This window comes from Giraffa tippelskirchi, chromosome 12 (assembly GCF_054371585.1).
Source record: "Giraffa tippelskirchi isolate mGirTip1 chromosome 12, T2T-mGirTip1v1.2.pri, whole genome shotgun sequence".
NCBI classification, from domain to species: domain Eukaryota; kingdom Metazoa; phylum Chordata; class Mammalia; order Artiodactyla; family Giraffidae; genus Giraffa; species Giraffa tippelskirchi.
Genome location: NC_137286.1, coordinates 14,297,243 through 14,322,854, shown reverse-complemented (window position 1 = coordinate 14,322,854; position 25,612 = coordinate 14,297,243). Strand labels below are relative to the sequence as shown.

The 25,612-nt window shown below is 41.9% G+C and overlaps 1 protein-coding gene across 15 annotated transcripts in view; it reads right to left on the bottom strand.

Moving 5' to 3' along the window:
* TP53BP1 (tumor protein p53 binding protein 1) overlaps positions 1–25,612 on the bottom strand; it is an 87,566-nt gene that overhangs the window by 7,188 nt on the left and 54,766 nt on the right. For 11 of the 15 annotated variants that reach the window (XM_081548360.1, XM_081548359.1, XM_081548362.1 and 8 more), the window contains 8 exons: positions 24,900–24,992; positions 19,358–19,841; positions 15,643–15,795; positions 5,127–5,398; positions 4,315–4,464; positions 3,588–4,018; positions 936–1,127; positions 308–523 (listed from right to left, as the gene is read on the bottom strand). In XM_081548360.1, coding sequence (XP_081404486.1) covers positions 308–523; positions 936–1,127; positions 3,588–4,018; positions 4,315–4,464; positions 5,127–5,398; positions 15,643–15,795; positions 19,358–19,841; positions 24,900–24,992 — 1,991 coding nt within the window. The remainder of the gene's footprint in view (positions 1–307; positions 524–935; positions 1,128–3,587; positions 4,019–4,314; positions 4,465–5,126; positions 5,399–15,642; positions 15,796–19,357; positions 19,842–24,899; positions 24,993–25,612) is intronic. The other 4 variants (XM_081548364.1, XM_081548366.1, XM_081548369.1 and 1 more) reach the window with 1 other exon arrangement.

Below are 25,612 nucleotides of genomic sequence, written 5' to 3'. Positions count from 1 at the left end.
AGAGGAAGACGGTACCAGATGAAGAGGTCCAAGAGAAACTGCACCTACTGTGAGTCTGCCTAAAATTCATTACGTTTCCTCTCCCTCCCACAACCGACACAGGGGTCGAGGGATGTTTCTAATCAAAGCCTGCCTTCCTTTCTGGTACCCAACTGGGCTCTGCTGGGAGATGGAGAGGTGGGCGTGTGGGGGCGCTGACTCCGTAATCAGGAAGGAGCCCCCGCTCGTGCGAGGCTCCACCTCTCCTGCAGCTGACCCTGCATTCCACTGAGGTCTGGGGGAAAAGGGGGTAAAAGGGAGCACTCACCAGGTTTCACAGTGGCAGATTTCCGGCCTCGCTTGGCAGGGGACCGCTCCTCTTCAGAAGTGACGAGCTTTCTTTTGCCAGAGGGGACCCCCGTGGTGGCTCGAGGGCTCTCTGTGACCTTTCGGGTAGGGGTTGTGCTGCTGCTGCTGGAAGTGGTAGGGGTGGCTGGGGAGTTGATGTTACTTCGCCGTTTCCGTTTCCCTTCCACCAAATTGTCTGCGATACAATGAGCCAAAGGCAGGTCATCTTCCACGGTCTGAGGCCCTGAACTCCAAGAAGCTGAGCACAGCCTGATTTAGAAACCACCACACCCTCTCCTCCACCTCCCACAAGGGCAGGAAGCCTCTTCCAAGGCCACCATATTTTCTGTTTCAGCTTCTGCCATGACTAAAGTGTATTTGGTCCTTTACAGAACTGGGGAGGCCAGAAAAATATGAGGACTTACCATTGGGTCCTGGCAAGAAAACAAGAGATATGCAGTGGCTCCCAATATATGAGAGTTCCTTTCCATCTCATAAACCACAAAGGAGTAAGCCTGAGGGAAGCTTTACTAACTGCTCTAAAAACCACCCCTCTGCCCATAAGCAGGCCAGGGGTCCAGAAGTAGTTCAGGAAGCCAAGGTCTTACCTAAGCTGATATCTGCCGCCTTGGTGAGGGGCGTTACTGCCTCATATGGGCCCAGGCCATACTGCTCTCTCAGTCTGTTTCCTTGCTCCAAGGACAAGATGACAGCCATCCGCTTATACCACTTCCTCTGGCCTTCTTTTTCAATGCTGTAGTACAGCTCTCCAGACTCCTTCCTGTGCCCTTTCACCACTCCTGGGTGGGGAAGAAAAAAAGAATGAAAGCAGCTTGTTTGGGCTGCTTGGCATCTACTCAGAACATGCCTGAATCAGGGAGTTATACGAGGTCCAAGAGAGGACTGAGGTTAGGACTGAGCAAACTCCTAGCCGTCAAGCCCATGTACCACCACCACTCAGGATACATGCAGACACCATCCAGGGATTGGAACATGAAGGTTCCCAGCAGCAGGAACCCTCTAGTTATAAAATAAAGCTTCCTAAAGCCAGCCTTTATGGGTTGTTAGCAGTTCAAATGGTTCTCGAAATGCATGTGGTTTCTTAATGGTCCCATTATAACTTACTAAACCTTTCCTTCTTGGTTTGTTTGGAGGCTGGGTGATAATTCTTGAGTTAAGTCACAGATGAAAGATGACGTCATTTCAAGAGAGAAAGCATGAGTCTGTATAGCAAAATCGAAGGAGAAATACAGAGCAGAGAAAGGAAGGAAATAAATCCTGCCTCTCCTCCCTAAGCTTCCCTCTTTATTATCTGCTTTTCTGATCTTGCTCTGATTCAGGACCTAAAGCTAAGGCCTCCAGATTAGAAGGAACTCAGTGTGGGGCACAAAAGGACACCAGGCTAGAATTCAGGAGACCTGAGTCTAGGCCTAATTCTGCTGCCACCAAGCTGTGTCATCTTGGGCAAGACCCATTTCCAATGCTATGAAAAAGATACCTATATAAAGATAAATATAAAAACAGGGCACTAATGTGAATACTTGCTGATTCCTATGAAGAGAAGAATCAATGTATTCTTTCCTGTTAGCCAGTGCTTGAATGAAGGGCTACTAGAAACCCAGAGCATGTACCAAGGGAAAAAAAAAAGGAGAAAGCAGGCCTTGGTTCTCTCCTTATCTCTGCCACAGAGTCACTCTCTTTCCCCTTGCTTGTTCATCTCCTGGCTTAAATCTCTATCACCACAGTAAATCCTTAGGAGCACAAAGAAGGCCAAGGTCCACAATACCCTTCACACTAATGAAGAGCTACTAGAAGCGGTCTAGTCTAACATCAGTAGACAGCCTCAATAAATGGGACCCAGAGTCCCCTCCCCTGAGTGCCACAATTCACTCAAGACAGAACTGTCTCTGTCTTAAGAGGGCCTAACATGGACTTCCAAGAGAGGCTTTACACTGGAAAGAGGAACAAATGCATTAGACACAATGTAAGTCAGAAGTCATAAAAAATCTCAATCCATGTGCTACTGATGCCACGTGGACCTAAGTGTGACCCAGAACTAGAAGGTGAGGTGGCTCATTTAACATGAAATGAGTGGCAGACAGCAAACTACTGAGGAGTCCAACACAACAAAGTCTGAAGAGACTTCAACAGGCGCAGTTTCGCCCACTGTGTCCCAGTCACTGTTTCAAAACACCCCATTAAAGAGTGTTTTTAAATGACAAACTCAATGAAACATTTATCTCGACATCACCTCACAGAAAAGAGGCAATACATTCAAAGAAGGGACACACAAAACAGTCATGACAGACAGAAATCCCTCACCCATCACCAGTACAGGCAACTGGCTACTTCAGTTTAAAAAACAAAAAGGCACGATTTTTCCAGAGAGTAAGCGGTGAGTGTACCTACATACAAACACAGCACTAACTTTTTCCTAAACACAAATATCTCAATCCATCTGCCACTCTCACCAACTTAAGGTTCCCACCAAAACGGTAGTAAGTTTACAAGTCAGTGGTGAAAGAATAGAAAATGGAAAAGGAAAAACACGAAGTGTAGAAAGTTCGTGAACATCACCAGAGATGTCCTCTGGCTGGCACCTACCCCCCTCCCACACACAATGTGACTTCACTTCTGCAGCATTCTTTTCAAAAACTCACTAATGCCAACCTAACCAAGGGAAAACATAGACAAACCCAAACTGAAGGACATTCAAAAAATACCTGACCAGTACATACTCCTCAAAACTGTCAGGGTCATGAAAAACAAGACAAGGTTCAGAGATTGTTACAGATCCAAAAACAAAGACGTGAGGACTAAATGCAATACAGTAATCCTGAACTGGATCCTGAAACAGAAAAAGGACATGGAAAAGCTGGTGAAATCCGTAAGTCAGGAACTGAGTTAATGGTAAAGTACCAAGGTAGTGTTCTTCACTCTGACAAAGGTACCAGGTTAACGTAAAATGTAAACAACAGGGAAAGGGGAAAGCTGGGTGAGGGGCACAGAGGAAGTCTCTATGCTATCAGTACTCTGCATGCTGCAGATTCTGTGTGTATATGTATTTTTTCCAAACTACAAAGTTTATTCAAAAGCAGACAAGGGGAACAAAGGAAAACAAAGAAGCCAGGGGTGAGAGTACGCAGTGTCAGGAATGAAATTTCTGACTAGAGGACAGAGGAGAGCACTGAGGCCGCAGTGAATGCTGCTGGTGCTGGAGGACCACAGAGGTGTCAGGAGGGTCTGGCTTCTTCCAGTACCTGCACTGAAATACTCATCCTCCGAGAGGGCGGTCACTTCCGTGTCCAGGGGGATGGGGTCACACAGCAGGATGTCTTTGCCCAACACGTCACACTCGTACCCATCATCAAAGAGCAACTTATACTTCCCAGCGCCGACATCTCGTGTGATTTTTCCAGAGTAAAAATAGCCATTGGATGACCACTTGGCTACAACACGGAGCCCTACAAAGCTGTTCCCTGGAGAGGAGGCATCTAAGCCATCTGAAGGGCCAGCAGCAGTCTGGAATGGAATCTCAGGAGAGTCGCTTCGACGCAAAGCACCAGCACCCGTGTCTGCCCGTCTGCTGGAGTCTGGCGCTCGAGGCACAATACGGGTGAAGGATTTATCGTCCGGCGACATGCTAGGTGAAATGTCCTCTATGCCCAAGGGGCCAGGCACAGCTGTTTCCCTAAAGTGAGATAAGAGACAGGAGAAGGCAGTGAGAATAAGGCAAGAACAGTACGGATCTATCAATTTTCCCACTCCTCTGTCCATGGGTCTCCAGCCCGTTCGCTGCTAACCCCATCACAGGCAGAAGCCTGGTGTCGCAGGGGCCTCACTCTGATCCCGGCCCACTCCCCAGTCAGTGTGGGCCCCTCTTCTCCCTCCTGACACCCCACATACTCTTTGCTCCCCTCTCTTCTCTCTACTCCCTTTTTTTTCTGAACAAGTCATAGACTAGTGTATCTCACACTACCCGGGTACCTGGTTCCAGTGGTCCGAGAAGGCGGGCGGCCCCTTCGCCCGCGCCCACGAGGCGTGACTGGAGCCTTCCCTGCCTGTCTGATGCCAAGGCCCGCATCACCATCCTCCTCACACACTGGCGTCCCTGTCTGACTGACCCCTTTTCTAGGACTAGAGAATGAAGACAGGTTAGTCTTAGAGCACCTGCTACCGGATCCTTTCTTCACAGTCTCCCCTTGGTCCTCAGACTACATGCCAGGCCAGCAAGGGCTGAGCCTCCAGGGCAGCAGGAAGCTGGTCCACACACCCACCACCAAATTAGCTGGGAGCGGGAGTTAGGATAACAAGTAAAGGGCATCCTTCTACATGCCAGTCTAGCCCCTCCTGACAAAGCTTCCTATTGCTGCCCTCAAAAACAGCACATCCACTCCTGCCCTGCCTTCTCTTGTACTTCAGGCTCTGGGTACCTGTAGAGGAAAACAAAAAGCTAGGGAACGTGTCAGGCTGGGGCCACTATCCCGAACTTCCTGTGCTCCCAACCAAAACACCCATAGGCTGCAGAAAGTGGGGGGTAAGGGGCAGGAGCCTGGGCCAACATTCCCAAGGTCCCCTCACCTGTTTGCTACAGTTTCTCAGGAAGTCTACCTCCCACAGGGCTCCACCCTACCTCCCATGCAAACCCAAAACAGGAGAGGAACGAAAAGGGGAGGAAGAGGAGCTGATCGATCCTAGGAGGATGGGAGGACTTCCCGTGACTCCCCTTTTCCCGAGATATTAACATGTCAGCAACCCTGCCCCTGCGGTGGCTCTCTCTCTGGAGACCCTGTCTGCACCTCAGCTTTCCTGGGCCTCCTCGGGAGCTGGGCAAGGCAAACTCGGCAGGTTCTGTCCCACTGGTTTTCCCTTTGAGTTGTCCGGCTCCTCTCCCTGAGCTGCCACTGCTGTGCATGGCAGACAGGCTTGTCCCACTTGACGTGCGGTGTAAGCTGGAGGCCTTGGAGGAGAAGGAGCTGATGTCCCCCAGGTCACCTGAGGAGCCGCCAGTCTGTGAAGGGGAGACTTCCGTTTCACACTCCTGACACTCCACAATCGGCTCTTCGGTCTCCTGCAAGGAAGAAAGGCGTACAACGGCTTGGAAACGCCAAAAGAACGTAACGCTGCTGTGATGACTGGAGAGTCCTAGATGGCAAGAAATTTCCATTTAGAAAGGTGGGAATTAGGAAGGAACTTTCTGGAATAATGGAAACGTTCTGTATCTTGCTTGGAATAGTGGTGACATATCACTGTCAAAGCCACTGAATTGAACATTTAAGACCCGTGCGTTCTATAGGGAATATATACTTCAATAAAATAAATAAATAAAGGTGGTACTAGTTCAGGAGGAGGGGACCTCTATTACCCTGAGCTAAGTTAAATTATCGTTTTACTGGACAAGTTCACAACCTTTGGCCACTGAGATCCCAGAAAGGATTCCAACGCAGAGGAGAGAGGTAACGCCCTAGGTGAAGGCAGGCAGGGAAGCAGGCAGGTTAGAGGGGGAGGAAGAGTGGTCAGGAGCCCTTCTGGGTACCTGATTACAGCAGTGGGCAGCCTGACAAGTTGTGTGAAATTAGGTATTTCAATATCTGATCAAGGAAATTAAAAATCACAGGCAAAAACATATAAAATGGTACTACTATTTATAAAAATGAAGACCAAAAAGACAGTAAGCAAAATATATGAATTTCTGATACCTACAGAGGACAGGAATATCAAACTGACTATCTCTCACTCCCGTGCCTGCTTTGATGGATTGGTAGTGGTTGCCTGGAGCTCAGTTTGAAGCAGCCTCCGAGGCTAATCCCCAGGCTTAATGAGGAAAGGTTCTAGAACCGACCAGCAGTGTCCTCTCTGGGCACAGGACTGAGAGATTTACAGGGCAGGTGCTGCCCATCTGCCTTCCTCCTCTAGACCATCCGTGCATGACCGTGCTGGCTGCCAGAGAAAAGGTGGAGAGATAAGCAGAGGACAGACCCTCCCCTCAAAGAGTGCATGTACAGTCTCTCTGGGAGACAGTACACAATGTGCACAGGTACACACATTTAAATAATGCTGTTGATTCAATGATTATTTTTGACCACTCCTTTCTTGAAAATCTCTTCTCTAAAATCTATAAAGTCACTTTTTCTTTTCATTCTACCTGTTTAGCTAGCTCCGCTTGTACTTGTTTTTGGCTCCTCTTCCTCTGCCTATTCGTTTTAAATTAGCATTTCCCAGGAGTCTGTTCTCATTCTCTCCTCATTCTTCCGTGTTTTCACTGGCCAGTCTTAGATGACTTATTCTGATCTGTCTACCAACAACACAATGATGACTCAGCTCTAAGCTCTCAGATACAAATGCCTACTGAACTCTTACCCCTGGATGTACCAGGGACACCTGTATCTTAACTCCTCTAAAACTCAAACTGCTCGCCATTTCCTTGCCTGCAATGAATCCTGGACGTCCCCAGTGCCTCTCACATGCCCTGCAGCTCTCTGCAGCAGGGGCTGATTTTCCTTAACAAAACCTCAATCCCTGGTTGGGGAACTGGATTCCACATGCCGCAGCTAAGAGTTCACATGCCACAAATAAAGAATCTGTGTGCAGCAACTAAGGCTCAGCACAGCTAAATAGATAAATAGAAATAAATATTAAAAAAAAAAGAATTTGGAGATGAGAGGCCTCCTTGCTCCCCATTGCCATTAACAGATCATTTCTACCTCCCTACTTCTTGCTCCTGCCAAACAAACCACTATCTGCCATTCCGTTAAACTCTCTCCTTGCCTCACCGTTACTCCCCCACACCCTCCCAACCCTCTCATGCATGAACACCTTACACACTTGGTTCACAGCCCCCCGCCTCCCCGTACTTCCATCACCATTTTTGAGGCTAACAACCAACAGATGACCCATCCAGCAACCAGCTTTCCTGATCTAATCACACCATTAGCCTTTTCCTCTCCTTTACCCCAGCATCTGCATCCACCAGCATCACGACCAGAACCTGCACCACCTCCAGAAATCTCACCCCTGTCCACTGACCAACTCCTATCACTTATCTCCTACTCTAGCCAGATCTGAGTCAGCATCGTCTGCCAAGGTCACTGAACTAAAGCGTGTGCTGGGAGCCGAGAACGTAAGTCAACTCCTTCTCGTGAACATGGCAAGAGAGCAGCGGCAGGACCAGTCCAGCAGGCTAGGACTCCAGGCGGCATCTCAGTTGGACAGCAGGCCCAAAGAGCAGCAGCAAACTACACCTGCTTTTGCAACTGTTCAGAAGTTCAGGCCTTGCTCTTAGGACTTGGGTCCAGGCTCCAAGTTGGCCTGTTAAGATCTTTTTAATGTATTTGCTTCTTCTTTTTCCTGTGTGTCCCTCTTACTAGATACAGAGGCCACAGTAAGACAGAGTAGCAACCATCTTCTTTCCTGGATTTATCCTCCAAAGAGCACAGTGCCTGCCACAAAAGTGGCTCTAAATAATATTTACTGAAGGAAGGATCTTCTCTCTTAAACCAGTGTCCTATTTATATTCTCCTAGTAAATGGTACCACCATCTATCTGGCTTCCCTGATGGTTCACTGGGCAAAGAATCCACCTACAATGCAGGAGACAGAGGAGACGTGGGTTCAATCCTTGGTCAGGAAGATCCCCTGGAGGAGAAAATGGCAACCCACTCCTGTATTCTTGCCTAAAAAATGCCACGGACAGAGGCGCCTGGTGGGCTACAGCCCAAATGGTCGCAAAGAATAGGACATGACTGAGCAACTGGGCACACATCTATCTGCCCTAGCAGAAAGCACAGGAATCATATATGGTTCCTCCCTCTGCCATAATCCCTGCTGTCAGGAATTCAGCAGTCTATCAATTTCACCTTCTATATGTTCTGTATGTATTTTACATCTGCTTCACTCCTCTCAATTCCTGCTGCCACTGCCCTAATTTGACACTCACTGCCTCTGGTCTGAACTTTGCCTTTAACCTCTCCTGTTCCAATCAACTGTTACACTGCTGCCAATTAGACCTTCCCATGCAAATCTGAGTATATCATTCCTTTCCCCCAAATTCTTTAAAGGCTCTCCATCACACAAAAGATAAAAATCTTAAAAAAAAAACCAAAGATAAAAACCTAAACTCTTTTCTATGGTATACAAAGCCTCATGCTCCGGGCCCTTACCAACCTCAAGAGTGCCCTCTCTCATTCCCTACCCTTTCGTTCTTGCTGCATCCTAAATACTCATTAAGCGTGCCATGGTGTCTACAACATTTACAAGCTTCTTCATTCTGCCTGCAATGTCCTCCCCTGCCCCTTATCTGCCATGCTCTTGAGCATACATCTTCTGTGAGGCCTTTTAGCCACCTTCAGGTAAGCTAACAGGGTCTGTGCCCTCTTTCTAATGCATCTTTCCACACCTCTACTGCAGCGACCACAAGTTCTGGATTTCTTGCACACCAAGTGTAAGCTCCTAAGAGAATAGGGACCCTGTCTTTTTAGCTTCATAGTAGTGCTAGGAACACAGCAACAGAGAAGTTGCTGGTAAATAAATGAATAAAAGATGATAATAAAAGGCTACAAGAGATGAGGGAAAGTTCCCAGAATCCTCTGCCTCGACCCGTCCACCTTCATTCACATCTTTAGCCTGGCTACCAACTGGGCTGTTCCCACCTGTGTTCTCTTTACTTTCTGCCTCTGTGCCTTTGCCCGCCAAGGCTTCTTTTTAAATGGAATGTCCTTTCCCTGAATCTCTCAGTATCTAAAACCTTCAATGTTCAACTGAATTACCTTCTGGCCCTCACCGAAAGGATTTGTCAAAATTCCCTTCAGACGAGTTTCTTCCTCTTCTCAACTCCTACACAGATCTTCCTTTTGACACATGTCCCTTTCACTCTTAAGAGACCACACACTGCAGTAGTCAGGAAGGCAGGCTCTGGAATCAGACTGCCTGGAATAAATTCCACTTCCTCTGTTTATTAGCTATATAGCATTAAGCAAGAGATTTTAACTTGCTATGCCTCAGTTTCTTGAGTGCAAAATGAGAATAATATCTGCCTCATACCTTAGTTGAGGGAATTAAATAAGTTAAATCACTTAAAAGTCCTTAGAATAGTGCCAGGCATATAACCAGTGACCAATAAATGTTCAGTTCTGTTAGTTCAGTCACTCAATCGTGTCCGACTCTTTGTGACCCCATGGACTGCAGCACGCCAGGCCTCCCTGTCCATCACCAACTCCAATAAATGTTAGCTGCTATTATTATTTTATTTAATTATGGCAGCGTTTCCCAAACTACGTAACATAGGGATATAATAAACATTACTGTAAAAAATGTTAAATGGTCAAATAAGCTTGGGAAGTTCTGGGTTATACAATAAAATAAATATCTTTACTTTAAGACTTCTTAAGACCTTTAATGTAATATGCACTGTGAATTCCCACAGTGGGGGAAGCGATGGTTACAGTTCTTGGTGTTTTCTCAAACTTAATATTTATGACCATGGAATTTTTTTCCCTCTCAGAATATCTAGCAAGCCTACTGTTTCCAGATATATAGTTTAAAAAGCATCATAAATAAAGTAACGAAGTAATATGTGTAACACTTAAAACAGCACATGGCACAGACTTCAGTGTAGACTACAACAGTTACAAAAACTTGTCATGAAAGCAAATTGTTTTTCCATAAAGCTGCTAAGTTTGTAATTTCTCCAAAATAGTAATAACATTGAAAAAATTTTGTAAACATAAAATTGAAGGTAGCATTCCAGTTCAAGATGGTGGAGAAGAGGAACATGCACTCATCTCCTGCGAGAGCACCAAACTCACAACTAGCCGTTGAACAACCATAGACAGGACGCTGGAACCCACCAGAAAAAGATACCCCATGTCCAAAGACAATGGAGAAGCCGCAGTGAGATGGTAGGAGGGCCACACTCACGATAAAAATAAAACCTCATACCCACCAGGTAGGTGACCCACAGACTGGAGAACGGTAATACCAAAGAAGTTCTCCCACTGTTGTGAAATTTCTGAACCCCACGTCAGGCTTCCCAGCCTGGGGATCCAACAAAGGGGCTGGGAATCCCCAGGGAATCTGACCTTGAAGGCCAGTGGGATTTAATTATAAAGACTTCCACAGGACTGGAGGAAACAGCGACTCCAGTCTCAGCACAAACAAAACGTTGTATGCATCAAGGCTCAGAGCAAAGGAAGGGTGAGCCCATAGGAAACGGAACCAAAACTACCTGCTAGTGTGGTAGGGTCAGCAGGGGCTCACCACAGGGACGGGGGGACTGGCAGCAGCTGTCTGGGAAGGTCCCCTTTGGCATAAACCCTCTTGGAGGTCGCCATTAACCCTACCATAGAGCCCAAGGCTGGGTCACCTCAGGCCAAACATCTATCAGGGAGGAAACTCAACCTCACCCATCAGCAGATAACTGGATTAAAGCTTTACTGAGCGAGGCCCTGCCCACCAGAGCAAGACCCAAGTTTTCCCACCACCAGTCCTTCCCATCAGGAAGCTTACACAAGCCTCTTAGCCTCCTCCATCAGAGGACAGACAGAAAGGCAAGAAGAACCACAATCACACAGCGAGTAAAACAACCACATTACAGAAAGTTAATCAGCATGAAAAAGCAGAAAGTTATGTCCCAGATGAAGGGACAAGATAAAACCCCAGAAAAACAAATAAATGAAGTGGAGGTAGGCAATGTTCCAGAAAAAGAACTCAGAATAATGATAGTGAATATGATTCAGGATCTCAGAAAAAGAATGGAGGCAAAGATTGAAGAGATGCAAGAAATGTTTACCAAGACCTAGAAGAACTAAGAATTAAGAAAATGGTAATAGGATCATACATACCGATAATTACCTTAAATGTAAATGTATTAAATGCACCAACCAAAAGACACAGACTGGCTGAGCAGATGAAAACATGTGCATGCAACAAAGGAAACTAGAGGCAAGGTGAAAAGACAGCCTTCAGAATGGGAGAAAATAATAGCAAATGAAGCAACGGATAAAGAATTAATCTCAAAAATATACAAGCAACTCCTGCAGCTCAATTCCAGAAAAATAAACGACCCAATCAAAAAGCGGGCCGAAGAACTAAACAGACACTTCTCCGAAGAAGACATACAAATGGCTAACAAACACATGAAAACATGCCTAGCATCACTCATTATCAGAGAAATGCAAATCAAAACCACAATGAGGTACCATTTCACACCAGTCAGAATGGCTGCTATCCAAAAGTCTACAAGCAATCAATGCTGGAGAGGGTGTGGAGAAAAAGGAACCCTCTTACACTGTTGGTGGGAATGCAAACTAGTACAGCCACTATGGAGAACAGTGTGGAGATGCCTCAAAAAACTGGAAATAGAACTGCCATATGACCCAGCAATCCCACTGCTGGGCATACACATTGAGGAAACAAGAATTGAAAGAGACACGTGTACGCCAATGTTCATCGCAGCACTGTTTACAATAGCCAGGACATGGAAGCAACCTATCTAGGTCCATCAGCAGACGAATGGATAAGGAAGCTGTGGTACATATACACGATGGAATATTACCCAGCCATTAAAAAGAATACATTCGAATCAGTTCTAATGAGGTGGATGAAACTGGAGCCTATTATAAAGAGTGAAGTAAGCCAGAAAGAAAAACACAAATACAGTATACTAACGCACATATATAGAATTTAGTAAATTGGTAAAGATAACCCTGTATGCAAAACAGCAAGAGAGACACAGATGTATAGAACTGTATTTTGGACTCTATGGGAGAGGGTGAGGGCGGGATGATATGGGAGAATGGCATTGAAGCATGTAAATTATCATATGTGAAACGAATCACCAGTCCAGGTTCGATGCATGATACAGGGTGCTTGGGGCTGGTGCACCGGGATGACCCAGAGGGATGGGATGGGGAGGGAGGTGGGAGGGGGGTTCTGGAAGGGGAACACACATACACCCATGGTGGATTCATGTCAATGTATGGCAAAGCCAATACAATATTGTAAAGTAAAAAAATAGATAAATAAATTAAAAAAATAAGAAAGCATGTGCATGTATACATTTCCACTTAACACATCACTCTGCTTGACCCACCACCCCAAATTGTATGTAATTATTTTATACTGTTAAGTTAATCACATTCCCATTATGGCTTGCAACTGTAATTATATTTTATTTTTTATAATTACCTTTTGATTGTGAAAAACGATAAACATCTTTTACTATTGTGATTATGTAACTATTACTCTCCTAATACCACTGTATCATGATTGGTCAACAGAAAAATTATGTAATTCTGTGTCACCTAAACTACCATTTAATAGAAAAACCTGTAATCACTTTTTAAAATCCATATGCATATCAGAATTACCTTGCAATTTTTTGAAAACTACAAATATCCAGGTATTGCTTTTTTTCTTTTTTTGCCAGAGGTCCAGATATGTTTCTAATGGGCAACCGTGTTTAAAAACAACTGGACTATATGAGGATCTTTTACTTTTACCTAGTTTGTTTCACTTTTTCTATTTCATATTCAGTGCTCCCATTTCATTCAGTTTATGTTTTCCAATTTCTCCATCTTTTTTTTTTTGATGTTCTTTCTCAAGCCTTTATCAAGCACAGCAGAAAACCTTGATGAAAGTGAAAGAGAAGAGTGAAAAAGTTGGCTTAAAGCTCAGCATTCAGAAAACTAAGATCATGGCATCAGGTCCTGTCACTTCATGGCAAATAGTGGAAACAGTGGCTGACTTTATTTCTAGGGGCTCCAAAATCACTGCAGATGGTGATTGCAGCCGTGAAATTAAAACATGCTTACTCCTTGGAAGGAAAGTTATGACCCCCGAGACAGCATATGAAAAAGCAGAGACACTACTTTGTCAACAAAGGTTCGTCTAGTCAAGGCTATGGTTTTTCCAGTGGTCATGTATGGATGTGAGAGTTGGACTATAAAGAAAGCTGAGCACTGGAGAATTGCTGCTTTTGAACTGTGGTGTTGGAGAAGACTCTTGAGAGTCCCTTGGACTGCAAGGAGATCCAACCAGTCCATCCTAAAGGAGCTCAGTCCTGGGTGTTCATTGGGAGGACTGATGTTGAAGCTGAAACTCCAATACTTTGGCCACCTGATGTGAAGAGCTGACTCATTGGAAAAGACCCTGATGCTGGGAAAGATTGAGGGCAGGAGGAGAAGGCGATGACAGAGGATGAGATGGTTGGATGGCATCACCGACTCAATGGACATGAGTTTGGGTAAACTCGGGGAGTTGGTGATGGACAGGGAGGCCTGGCGTGCTGCGGTTCACGGGGTCGCAAAGAGTCAGACATGACTGAGCGACTGAACTGAACTGATATATATATTTTATAAAACGTATGAATTTTTGCCTAACTAAAAATTTTATGACATTTTGATTCCACTTATTTGATTTAGCATGAATAGAATGCTAGATTTCTAATTAAAAAAAGATATACAATAAGCAACAAAGGTTTACTGTACAGCACAGAAACCTAGTCAGTATCTTGTAATAACCTATAATGGAAAATCATTTCAAAAATAACATATGTGTATATGTATGACTGAATCACACACACAAAAAAGAATTCTACTTTCTGAAATTTAGTAATGTTTATCTTCTTGCCAATTTTTCTAAATGTCCTATGGACATCTAATAACAATGCCTGAGAAAGAAAATTTTAAATATATTTCTGTAGGATATGCTTAATATAAATTAAGTATAAATACATTTAAATTATTAATGACATTAAAGTTGCTCCTATTCTTATTTTTTCTGCACTTGATAAAATATTCTCAGGGAAATGTCAATATGTCTCACTATGATTATATATTCTTTCTTTTCCCTTATAGTTCTTCTGATTTTTGCTTTATATAGCTTCCTTTCTTTGTTGTTAAGTGTCTAATGGTTTATGATGTCTATCTTCTTTGTGAAATTGTACCTTTTATCATTAAAAATATTCATCTTTGTTTCATTTAAAATAAATAATTTTTTTAAAAATTGAAGGTAAACCAGCATTTTAAAAGAAATATTTCTGGCATTTGGTGTATAATAAAGAATATAAGACAATTTCTCAAACTAAAATTAAATACTTTCTGACATGAGGGCCATAATGGCCCACATAATGAACAACAGCAATAATATGTTCCACTTAAACTATTTACCAGTTTAACTCTCCCAGAGCACAATCTCCTATATGGCTAGCTGCCAGAATTGAGCAACAAAGCCTGCAAGCCACAGCTGAGACCGCACCGTAGAGCCCTTAAGCTTCAACTACTGAAGCCTGCATGCCCTCGAGTCCATGCTCTGCAATAAGAGAAACCACCACAATGAAGAGTAGCCTCCACACGCCGCAATCAGAGAAAGCCCACGAGCAGCAACAAAGAGCCTGTGCACCACATCAATAAAGGAATATTTAAAAAGTAAACCGTAATATTTTATCATTGCATGTACTAAGATATTAACATATGTGGGCTTCCCTGGTGGCTCAGTGGTAAAAACTCCACCTGCCAATGCAGATGGGTTCGATCCCTGGATCAGGAAGACCCCCTGGGGAAGGAACTGGCAACCAACTCCAGTATTCTTGCCTGGGAAATTTCATGGACAGAGGAGCCTGGCGGGCTACAGTCCATGGGGTTGCACAAGAGTCAGACATGACTAAGCGATTAAACAAGAACATTAACATATGTACTGGATATTAACATATGTACCAAGAAAAAAAGTGCCAGATCTTTAATTCTAGAAAATCTAACCTCAGCTACTATTAGATCTAAACAAAGTCAGCATACAACACTGTCCAGTGTAACAATCAATAAACATCAATATTACGCTGACACTGGGAATGAGTTCATAGTGAATTCTACTAAAAAATAAAGGTGCATTTCCTACTAACAGGCTCATAACCACACATGGATGGAGACCAAGATCAATGAGTAAAAAATGATAACATGAGAAAACAGTAAGAAACAATGAGAAAATATATGCTGCTAAGCAGGAGATTCTAAACTTCATTAGTTTCCAAGGATTAAAAATAATACATAAAATCTTTATACATGACAAAGAATCACCACTCTGCTCTCTATAGATAATGGAAAGCATGATGGGACTGGTTAAACAAGTGACCAAAGGTCAGACAGCAAACCCATGGTTGGGAAAAACAGAACTCTAACCCAGTTTTTAAATCTTTCTTACAGAAGAGGGAAGGCAAAACAAAGTGTTAGCAGCTAGCTGCATAGGGAAGAGGGATGGAAGCGGAAAGCCAGGGTAATTTTTCTACTGAAAGAAATCTGCCACATAGACCCAAAGTATGTATTACCTCAGTTACTTTTCTTTCTACTTCTGTTCCATCCACGTAATACACGTCTGTGATGACACGAGTGACAAGCGTGCGAACCTCACGAATTGTTCTCATGTGGCGATGCAAGACATGGCCGTGCGGGGGTTGAGGCATATCAAACTCTTCCTCTCCCTATGGCAGAAAACAGAGAGCACAGGCATGAGTCTCACTGCAAACTGGCAGACTCACAAGTCAACTTCTTCATGATGAGCACTGTTCAGAGGTTCCATGAATCTCGTGTGATGGAATTTTCCAGCTGCTTTCTTCCTATTCACTTATGGGTAACACTAGAGATGGGCCAGCTGTCTAGTGAGAGGAGTTTGTATCAGTTTCACCTAAAAACCTATTTCAGTCTAAATCAAAATCATAACATCTAGCACTTATATCTAGGATTTTTAAGTGAAATTCTGATCCCCTAAAAGCACATTAGAGATTGTAATCCTTCTGATTCTGTTGCTGACTTATCAGCATACAATTTACACTTGCAAGAGGTCTTTAGATAAAAGGAAGGCATTCTTTAGAACTTTATATAAAACAGAATAAGATCTGAAAATCTCAGTGCAGTCTGTTTTTCCTGCATTAGTAAGTGAAAACTATGGTATATTTATTCCTGGAGCAAGACACATTGATTTCTCCTAGAATTAAACATGAAATATTTAATGTATTCTAAATAATAGAATGTAACTAAAGAATTGAGCTAGTGTCCAGAAACAGAAAACATTAGCAAATTAGGATTTTGTATCTAGTTGTATCATAAACAGTAATCAGTTACATAGTTTAAATGAGACCTACATTTTTTATGACAACTATTACATACATGTTTTCTCATAACATCTCTATCACATTCATCCACATCCACAACCCCACCCCTTCTACCCCATGGCTCTGTAACTGTGAAAGGAAATGCATGCCTTTTTCTCCCACCTGACCTCCCCTGCAGTAGACTGATGCTACTTTCTGCAATCGGTGTCAAGGTCAGCGTCAGTGTCAAGTGTCTTTCAGAAGAGTTATATGTACCACTGCAATGATGATAAGCCTGGTTTTGCATTACAGTGTGGTAGTAATTTACCTAATTTGTCTGAATAATTCTCAGTCCAACTTCATGTTAGGGTGAAATATCTACGAAAATTATGTGAATAAATACATATAAAATGCAAGGAAACATATTCAACCAATTCCTTAAAATAATTCTGTATATACAACTCTGGTTAATGAATGGTCAAGGTACTGGTCTGTCACACACCAGTCACCAGAGTGCCCCTGCATCAGAACCGCAGCAGCCTGGACCTGCTAGCTGCACACACAGTGATCAGGCCCTCGGTCGTAGAAGTCGAAAAGCTTTCGGTGCGCTTTACGTACATCCTTAAAATGCAGCCAAAAGCCTCCCTGTAGTCTTCCATTACCACAGCCAGGTAAATGATCACATCAAGAGAAATACATAAATAAACATGTCTGACAGAGTAAGAAAGGAGAGAAGGGAATGAGGGCAGATAAAAAGAAAGTTACGCCTACTCTCTTCAAATAGTATTCTGAAAAGAGGTTTCCGTAAAGATATGTAAATTGAGGATCTTGTTATAATTAATTAGGAAGATAAAATGAAAATAAAGCCACACTTCCACTTGACAGAAAACCTGGCTCCAGGCCCAACTGACATACAGATGGAAATTTAAGGAATGTCAAAGGTCGGCTGCCTATGCTTTTCTCTGAGCCTGACCTGAGTCCTACCCAGACTGCAGGAGATAAAAAAGCACTAACACTCAGAAAATGTCCATACAGCCTTATCATTTTCTAATCACTCTTCAAAAGATGGCATACCAATCCCAATTTCTGTTACAGTACCCATCAGTTATATTTAATTGTGGTAAAATATGCTTAACATAAAAATTACTGACTTTAACTACTTTTAAATATATAGTTTGTAGCATTACGTACATTCACACTTTCACAAACATCACTATATCCATTCTCCAGAACTTTTTTTATCTTTCCCAACTGAAACTCTGTAGCCATTCACTATTTACATTTTTGAGCACTTTTCTTTCCTTGGCAGGAGGAACTGACTTTTAAATGTGCTGTTTCACTCTGCATGACACAGTACTAGTAAGCATAAGTAGTGGCTGTGTTGGTAACAGCTGCAGTAGTGGTATTTAAAACAATAATAATCAATAGGTTGTAGCAGCAGCCAGTATATACTGAGCGTTTACTATGTGTCACACCCAGCACTAAGGGCTTTGCAAACTTCATCTCATTCAACTTTGAAGACATCTAGATGACGTCTGACTCCAAAGCCTGGGCCTTAACCACTCTGGCTCACTCACTGGCTCCTCATTGTCATGACACAGGAGCAAGAATTATTTCCCTAGTTGACAGAGGGAGAATATGAGGAAGCAAAGAAAGACACAATCTAGTGGCACTCATGTGATTGCTGTCTTTAAGACACAAGTTTTAACCCTTGTTATAAAGGCAGAGAAAACAAATTATTATGTGGCAGCATACAAGCACTTTAAATGAAGGGTGAAAATTAACAGGTGCAAAATAGGGTCTGATGTGCTACAGCTCCTATATCCAAAAGGCTATGTCATTTTGAATCTGTATGAACTGATAAGGTCTTAGGTCTCAGAGAGCGTTAGTATAAAAGGCTAATGTAAACAGAATTTTTGGAGAGGCATGGATAAACAGAACAAGACTACACAAGCTATGATTAAAAAATAGAAAAGCAACATAGCATAATGAAAAGAATACCGATTCTGAAGTCAGATATGCTGAGTTCAAATTCCAGTTCTGCCACCTACTGATGGCAAAATCTTGGGCAAGTTACTTAACCTCTCTTCAGCTTGGTTTCTTTACCTGTGAAATGGGAATAACAATACCAACCTCATGGGTTGTCTTGAGCAAAGTGCTGATATACTGTAGGTGTTCAATAAATAGGAACTATATTATTTTTATAAAACAAACAACCTGGACCATTCAAATGAGAGGTACATCACTAGTAAAGCTTTCCTAGGCAGATTTCAAGTGATGATGCTCTACTGAAAAGCCAATTTAACCACAGTTATTAATGAAATTTTATGAACTTCCTCTTCTTAGCATGTACATTACTACGACCACTTCTTACCCCCTCAATTTTCACTAGTTCCTACACATCCCTACTCTATTTCTAAAAACCTGTTCTTCCAGTCTCACATTAATCAGCCCCAATACTTTTCTTTCCACTGTATCTACTCTTAGCCTCTTTCTGCGGTCCCTGGTTACCTGGGAACTTTCCGTTACTGCTGTTTCCAATACTGTGATACACTATCCTTCACACTTACTCCTTCTGGGAATCACAGTGAAATCAACTTGGGGGAGAAGCAATTAGCTCTGATTGTTATAAAGGAGAATGAAAAATGACAGCAGAAGACTGAATGTAGAAAAATATCACAGGACCCAAACTATACTCCTGGCTTTCTCATCCAGTAAAGACCTACTTGACAAACTCTAGCACCAAAGACTGTATAAATAATCTTTGGCTATAGCTACTCATAATTTCCACCATCCTGTCTCTCATCCTGGATAAACTGTTTTTGTCTTTTAACCATTGGTCTGTACAAAACTGTTAAGAATTACTGTTAAGTAGAAGTAGCACAACTTAAATTCTCTGGGAATCCAGAAAGGTGAAAACAGGGCCCCTAATGTACCCTATGGGCTCTCTCACCTGGCTATGGAGCGACTCTGTATCATCCCCAGGAGCACTGACTGGTCTCTCACCAGTCCCCTTCTCAGTCTGAACTGTGGCATCTTGTCTTCCAGAGTTCTGGTCCACTGTACTGGTCCCTTGTTCACACACATTCTTTACAGTCTGAGTTGCTGCTGAAACAGTTTCTGGGACCCACAGGGAATGTTCTATGGTCTGGATCCCTACGTTATTTTGGCTGGGCCTTTCAATCAAGGCCTTACTAGGTGTCTCCTGACTGGTACTCCATTCTCCTTTCTGGCCTTCTGGCGTATCTATCTCCATTGCTTCCCCTTGAGGACTGGATGGCTCCTGTGTGGCCATCTGCTGGGAGGCAGGAGCAGCAGGCTCTTTGACAGGACTACTGGGCTGCATGGGCTGTTGACTCTGCCTGGTCCCTTGGTCACCTTCAAACTTTCCCTCCTCCTCACTGTCTTGAGTACTCGGAAAATGGAGCAAGTTTCCCCTGTAAATGAAGCACATAAAGAAACCATGTTTAAAAAGAAAAAACAAAAAAACATATCAAATAAGTGTCTGTGTGTGTCAAGGGGGAAACCATAATTTGATGATCTGAGAAATGTAGGGAAGGATGAAAATAAGGTGACCAGGTATATTGCCTTGTAAGATTTCTCATCATAATTTCATTCCTGTGAAAAAATAATGGTACATAGGATTGGTCCACTATGACAGTAAAATAGCCACAAAATTTCTCCTCGCCATTAGCTAGGAACTCTGAAAACTGACACAGGAAAATAAGGTCAACAAAAGATGTAAACCATTATTGAAGCCATAGACAATGAGGGCAATTTAGGGATCTACTTTAAAAGAGATCAACTAGGTCGAGATGTCTTATTTGCTTTTATTAATGGTTCTAACATTCCTTAAATGACTCCCAGCATTCTAAATACTGTTCATTACCCCCTTGACTAATAATTTTAGGAAAAGAAACCCAATCTTTAAAGGAAGGAGTTGCAGGTGAGATTCTACTTTTGCTAGCTATACTGGCAGTACCTACAACAAACCATTTCAGAATGATTCAGTTCTTCAGAGTATTCCTTTTCATTAATCTTCCGATTTGGCTATCAGTGATTTATTTATGTGTCCCACAGCATTTGATAAATGTTTCTTACAAACCAGATACCATGAAGTCCTGAGGCATAAAGTAAGTGCTTAATAAATTCACTTTCAACAAAAGAATGTTCTCACAGTCAATTAACAGCAAAAATCTACTTACAGATTAAATAAACTAATTGTATTTAATGTAACTGTGTTCATGTAGAAAATGTCCATAATGTCTTTTTAATAAATCGTAAGTTCAGACTCTATGACATAAATAACAGCAAGATCCTCTACACTCGACCTCCTAGAGTAATGGAAATGAAAACAAAAATAAACAAGTGGGGCCTAATTAAACTTAAAAGCTCTTGCACAGCAAAGGAAAACTATAAACAAGGTAAAAAGACAACCTTCAGAATGGGAGAAAATAATAGTAAATGAAACAACTGACAAAGGATTAATTTACAAAATATATAAGCAGCCCATACAACTCATATCAGAAAACCAAACAACCCAATCAAAAAGTAGGAAAAAGACCTAAGCAGACATTTCTCCAAAGAAGACATACAGATGGCTAACAAACACCTGAAAAGCTGCTTAACATTACTCATTACTAGAGAAATGCAAATCAAAACTACAAGGAGATATCACCTCACACCAGCCAGAATGGCCAACATCAAAAACTCTACAAACAATAAATGCTGGAGAGGATGAGGAGAAATGGGAACCCTCTTGCACTATTGGTGGGAATGTAAATTGATACAGCCACTATGGAGAACAGTGTGAAGATTCCTTAGAAAATTAGGAATAAAACTACCATATGGACCCAGCAATCTTACTACTAGGCATATACCCTGAGGAAGCCAAAATTGAAAAAGATACATGTACCCCAATGTTCACTGCAGCACTATCTACAGCAGCAAGAACATGGAAGCAACCTAGATGCCCAATGACAGATGAGTGGATAAAGAGGCTGTGGTACATATGTACAACGAAACATTACTCAGCCATAAAAAGGAACACATTTGAGTCAGTTCTAATGAGGTCGATGAACCTAGGGCCTATTATACAGAGTGAATTAAGTCAGAAAGAGAAAAATAAATATTGTATATTAATCCATATATACGGAATATAGAATGGTAGTACTGATGAAATTATCTGCAGGGCAGCAATGGAGACACAGACACAGAGAACAGACTTATGGACACAGGGTGGGAGGAGGAAGGAGAGGATGGGATGTACAGAGATAGTAACATGGAAACTTTCATTACTGTATGTAAAATAGATAGCCAATGGAATTTGCTGTATGACTCAGGGAACTCAAACTGGGGCTCTGTACAACCTAGACGGGTGGGATGGGGAGGGAGGTGGAAGGGAGGGGACATATGTATACCTATGGCTGATTCATGTTGATGTTAGGCAGAAACTAACACAATTCTGTAAAGCAGTTATCCTTCAATTAAAACATAAATTTAAAATCAAAAAACAGTAAATCAATCATAAGTTCAGTGATTTACTGTACTATGAAAAACTACGTACTAATGTATTTTTAGATTGCGTTAAATATACAGTAGCCACAGGCTTCCCTGGTGGCTCAGTGGTAAAGAATCCCCCTGCCAATGCAAGAGACACAGGTTCTATTCCTGGTCCAGAAAGATCCCACATGCCGTGCAGCAACTAAGCCCACGAGCCAAAACTATTGAAGCCTGTGCACCTAGAGCCCATGTTCCGCCACTAGGGAAGCCACTGCAGTAAAGCCCGCACATAAGAGTAGCCCCTTGCTGACTGCAACTAGAGACAGCCCGTGAGCAGCAACAAAGCCCACACACACACATGCAGGCACGCGTGCGTGCACATACACCAGAATAAGGGCTTTCCTCATAGCTCAGACAACAAGAATCTGCTTGCAATGCAGGAGACCTGGGTTCAGTCTTGGGTTAGGAAGATCCACCGCCAGAATAGACAAAAAGAATCCATTCTGAACTAATCATGGAAAGACATCTGGAATGTTTCAGGCTACCATGTTTGACAAAGCATAAACTGAGATATACCCAGAAGATAAATTCACGGTGACAAACAGTCTAGAAACTATGTATCTTGCTGCTGTAAGTGTTTGGCCACATAAAAAGAGAACTAGCCATCTAGACAGAAAAAGCTGTCTCCAACTTGGGAGGAGCTCTCACCCTAAGAAACTGAACGAACTTGGGCAGACAGAAGAAGGAAGCATGAAGACTTCTTTAGGGCTTGCTCTGCATCTTGGAGAAGAAAGGGAAAAGGAGGCATTTCTGAGGTTTCTATCTTGTATAGCACAGCTTACCACAACACGAGACCAAAGCAGGGCTTACAAGAGAGTTCTGGCCAAACAGAGCCTGATATATTCAATGCAATTGGTTGTTAAGAGTTTGGGTCCTATCTGTCAGGAACCTCAACTGAATGAGGATATATGGCCCAGTAAAGAACAGGTAAGAGTAAAATCACCAGAAGACTGAAGAGTAACACCAATCTGGTTTATAAGTGATCATACATACAAATTACTTAGCAGAGCGCTAGATACACAGCAGATGCTCAATCAGTGTTAGCTGCATAAGACAAAGCATGGACTGAATACACATTTGAATCTTGAAGACATCTAACATATCAAGACATAAGCAATAATACAAGTGAGCCAAAAGCTAGAAGGGACAGGATTTGATTTACCATTTTAAGAATTCAATTATATTGTTCCCACCCCTAAACAAGCCTAGACATTTTACCTCATAAACTATTTACTTAGGGCAGAACTTCTGAATAGAATTTCAGTTTTAAACAAAGCTTCATTTTTTACTTTTTAATTCCTAATTTGACAAATAACAGGCTGCCTTTTCCCCCAAAACTGTTAATCAGAACAATTCCTATCTCTCTAAAGACTAAAGATATCTCATTGCAACAGCAGCAACATTCAGCAGATTCCGGTCAAATATCAGAATTTTGCTACTTATCTTTATCGTGTTAGCATCAAATAAAGGATGTGCAAATCACACTTTCCTCCAAGAAACATCTATCACAAAGATGTGTATATTAAATCTCCCACAAAACAATAAAGAAGGAAATTTTAGCACCAGAAAAGAGACAGACAAAAGAAATTCAATAATTTTAAGAAGGACCACATTTCCCTTTCTTCATTAGCTTCGGCTACACAATTCTACTCTGGTCACTATATGTTAGGTTTAGAAACTGATGCCAAAAAAGGCAAATTTTAGCAGAAAAAGCCTGGGTAAAATTAATCCAAAGTGAAATGTGGAAGAATAAACCTCCATATTTAATAAACATCTAACCATTCTGTTCTGAGCATAGGCAGAGGGGGAACTGGAATCAAGATCACCTGAATTCTCAGGCCCTTCTTCCATCAAGGTTAAACAAAAATCACCAGCATCCTAGTCTATTATAACCATCTAATAAAATAGGAAGGCAATACAATGCAACCAATAAATTTCCTAATTGCTGGGCAAAGACCACACAACTTTTGTAACCATACAAGGTGGTACTTCACCTAACAAGTTTCCTGATACAACAAAGGATGTGATCTGGACTATCTGATTCCCAAGAAAACCAATAAGATCACGTGTAATCATTAGAATGTTTAGTAAAAGCACTGATGTGCTTCTCTTAAATATTTCTACCAATAAGGAGCACAGAAACTATGTTTTAGGGAATTAGGACTCAAGTGCCAAGAGTGTAGCTTCAATCCCTGGTTGGAGAACCAAGGCCCCCCGCAAGCTAGAGACAGCCAAAAAAACCAAAAAATTATGTTGCAAATAACACTGTTAACGATATACCTGATGACAAAACATTATTATATTCCCTAACTACAAATTACTGAATTCTAGAGATACAAGATTCCTAATGAAGATACAAACTTATTCCACTGACATTACTTATTTCTCCTACACTAAATATAAGAACCACATATTCCAAACAAGATATTTTTCTAATACAGAAGAAATACTTTGTAACTCAAAAACTTTTTCCAAGCTTCATAGCTGTTCTAGGAGATACTGGAGTAAAGAAATTATTGGAAAATTTTAATTCCATCAAGCCTGATAAACTTTAAATTTGAGCTGTCAAACATCCCAGTTTTGCTGTATGAGACAATAATGGAAATTAAAAATTCTGTTAAAAGTAAACATGTCCAAAACTAAGTAAAAGAGAATAAACTTAGAAATCCAGGATGATATATTTTTCTAAGTTATGAAGACTGAATCATTTTAAATCGATAGAACTGGCAGATAAAGACAAAAATCTATCTATAAAATATTTAATAAAACTTCTCATGATATCTCATTTATAAATCCACCTAGAATATGTCACAGTCCCTCAAATAAAACAGTAAGCTCAAGTTCACAAAACAGTGGCAATATATTCTAGATTTTGCTACCAATCATTTTGTGAAACCATATAGCCCAAAAGATGCTATGAAAATAATGCTCGCCTGATGGGTGCAGAGGCAGAATCCTGACTTCGAGCCTCATCCTCTTGCTGGGCTTCACAGACACAGCTAAACACAGACATGGTCTTCTGGGAACTAAGAAATAAATTAAAGCGATACACTGTGTTAATTGTGAAAAGAAAAGTGCCTCTGGAAATTATCCTTTTAGGTACAGAGAGAATAAAATTCTTTCTCTGAATCTTAAAAATCTGAATACCAAATATTTGATGACATTAGGAATCAATGTCAATTTTAAAAGCATGATAATAGTACTGTGGTTAAGTTCAAATTAAAGAATTCTTTTCTTTTAGAGACAGCATTGAAATATTTACAGTAAAAATGATACAATGCTAGAATTAGCTTTAAAAAAATCCAGTGGAGTGGAGAGTGCAGGAAGCATTTATAAATGAATCAAGACTAGCCATAAGTTGGTAATTTTTGACCCTGGGTGATGAATACTTGGTAGTTCATGATACTATTCTCTTTACTTTTGTAAATGCATGAAATCTTCAATAATGAAATGTGTGAGAGAGACAAGATGGAAGCAAGTAATCTGAACAGCGTCCAGCTACAGACAACACTTCAAAACAGAGTGGTACTGCTTCACCTAAACACAGAGACAGCATTTAAACTACACTAACAGAGTCCATCACTGATTCAATGGACATGAGTTTGAGCAAGCTCTGGGAGTTGGTGATGGACAGGGAAGCCTGGTG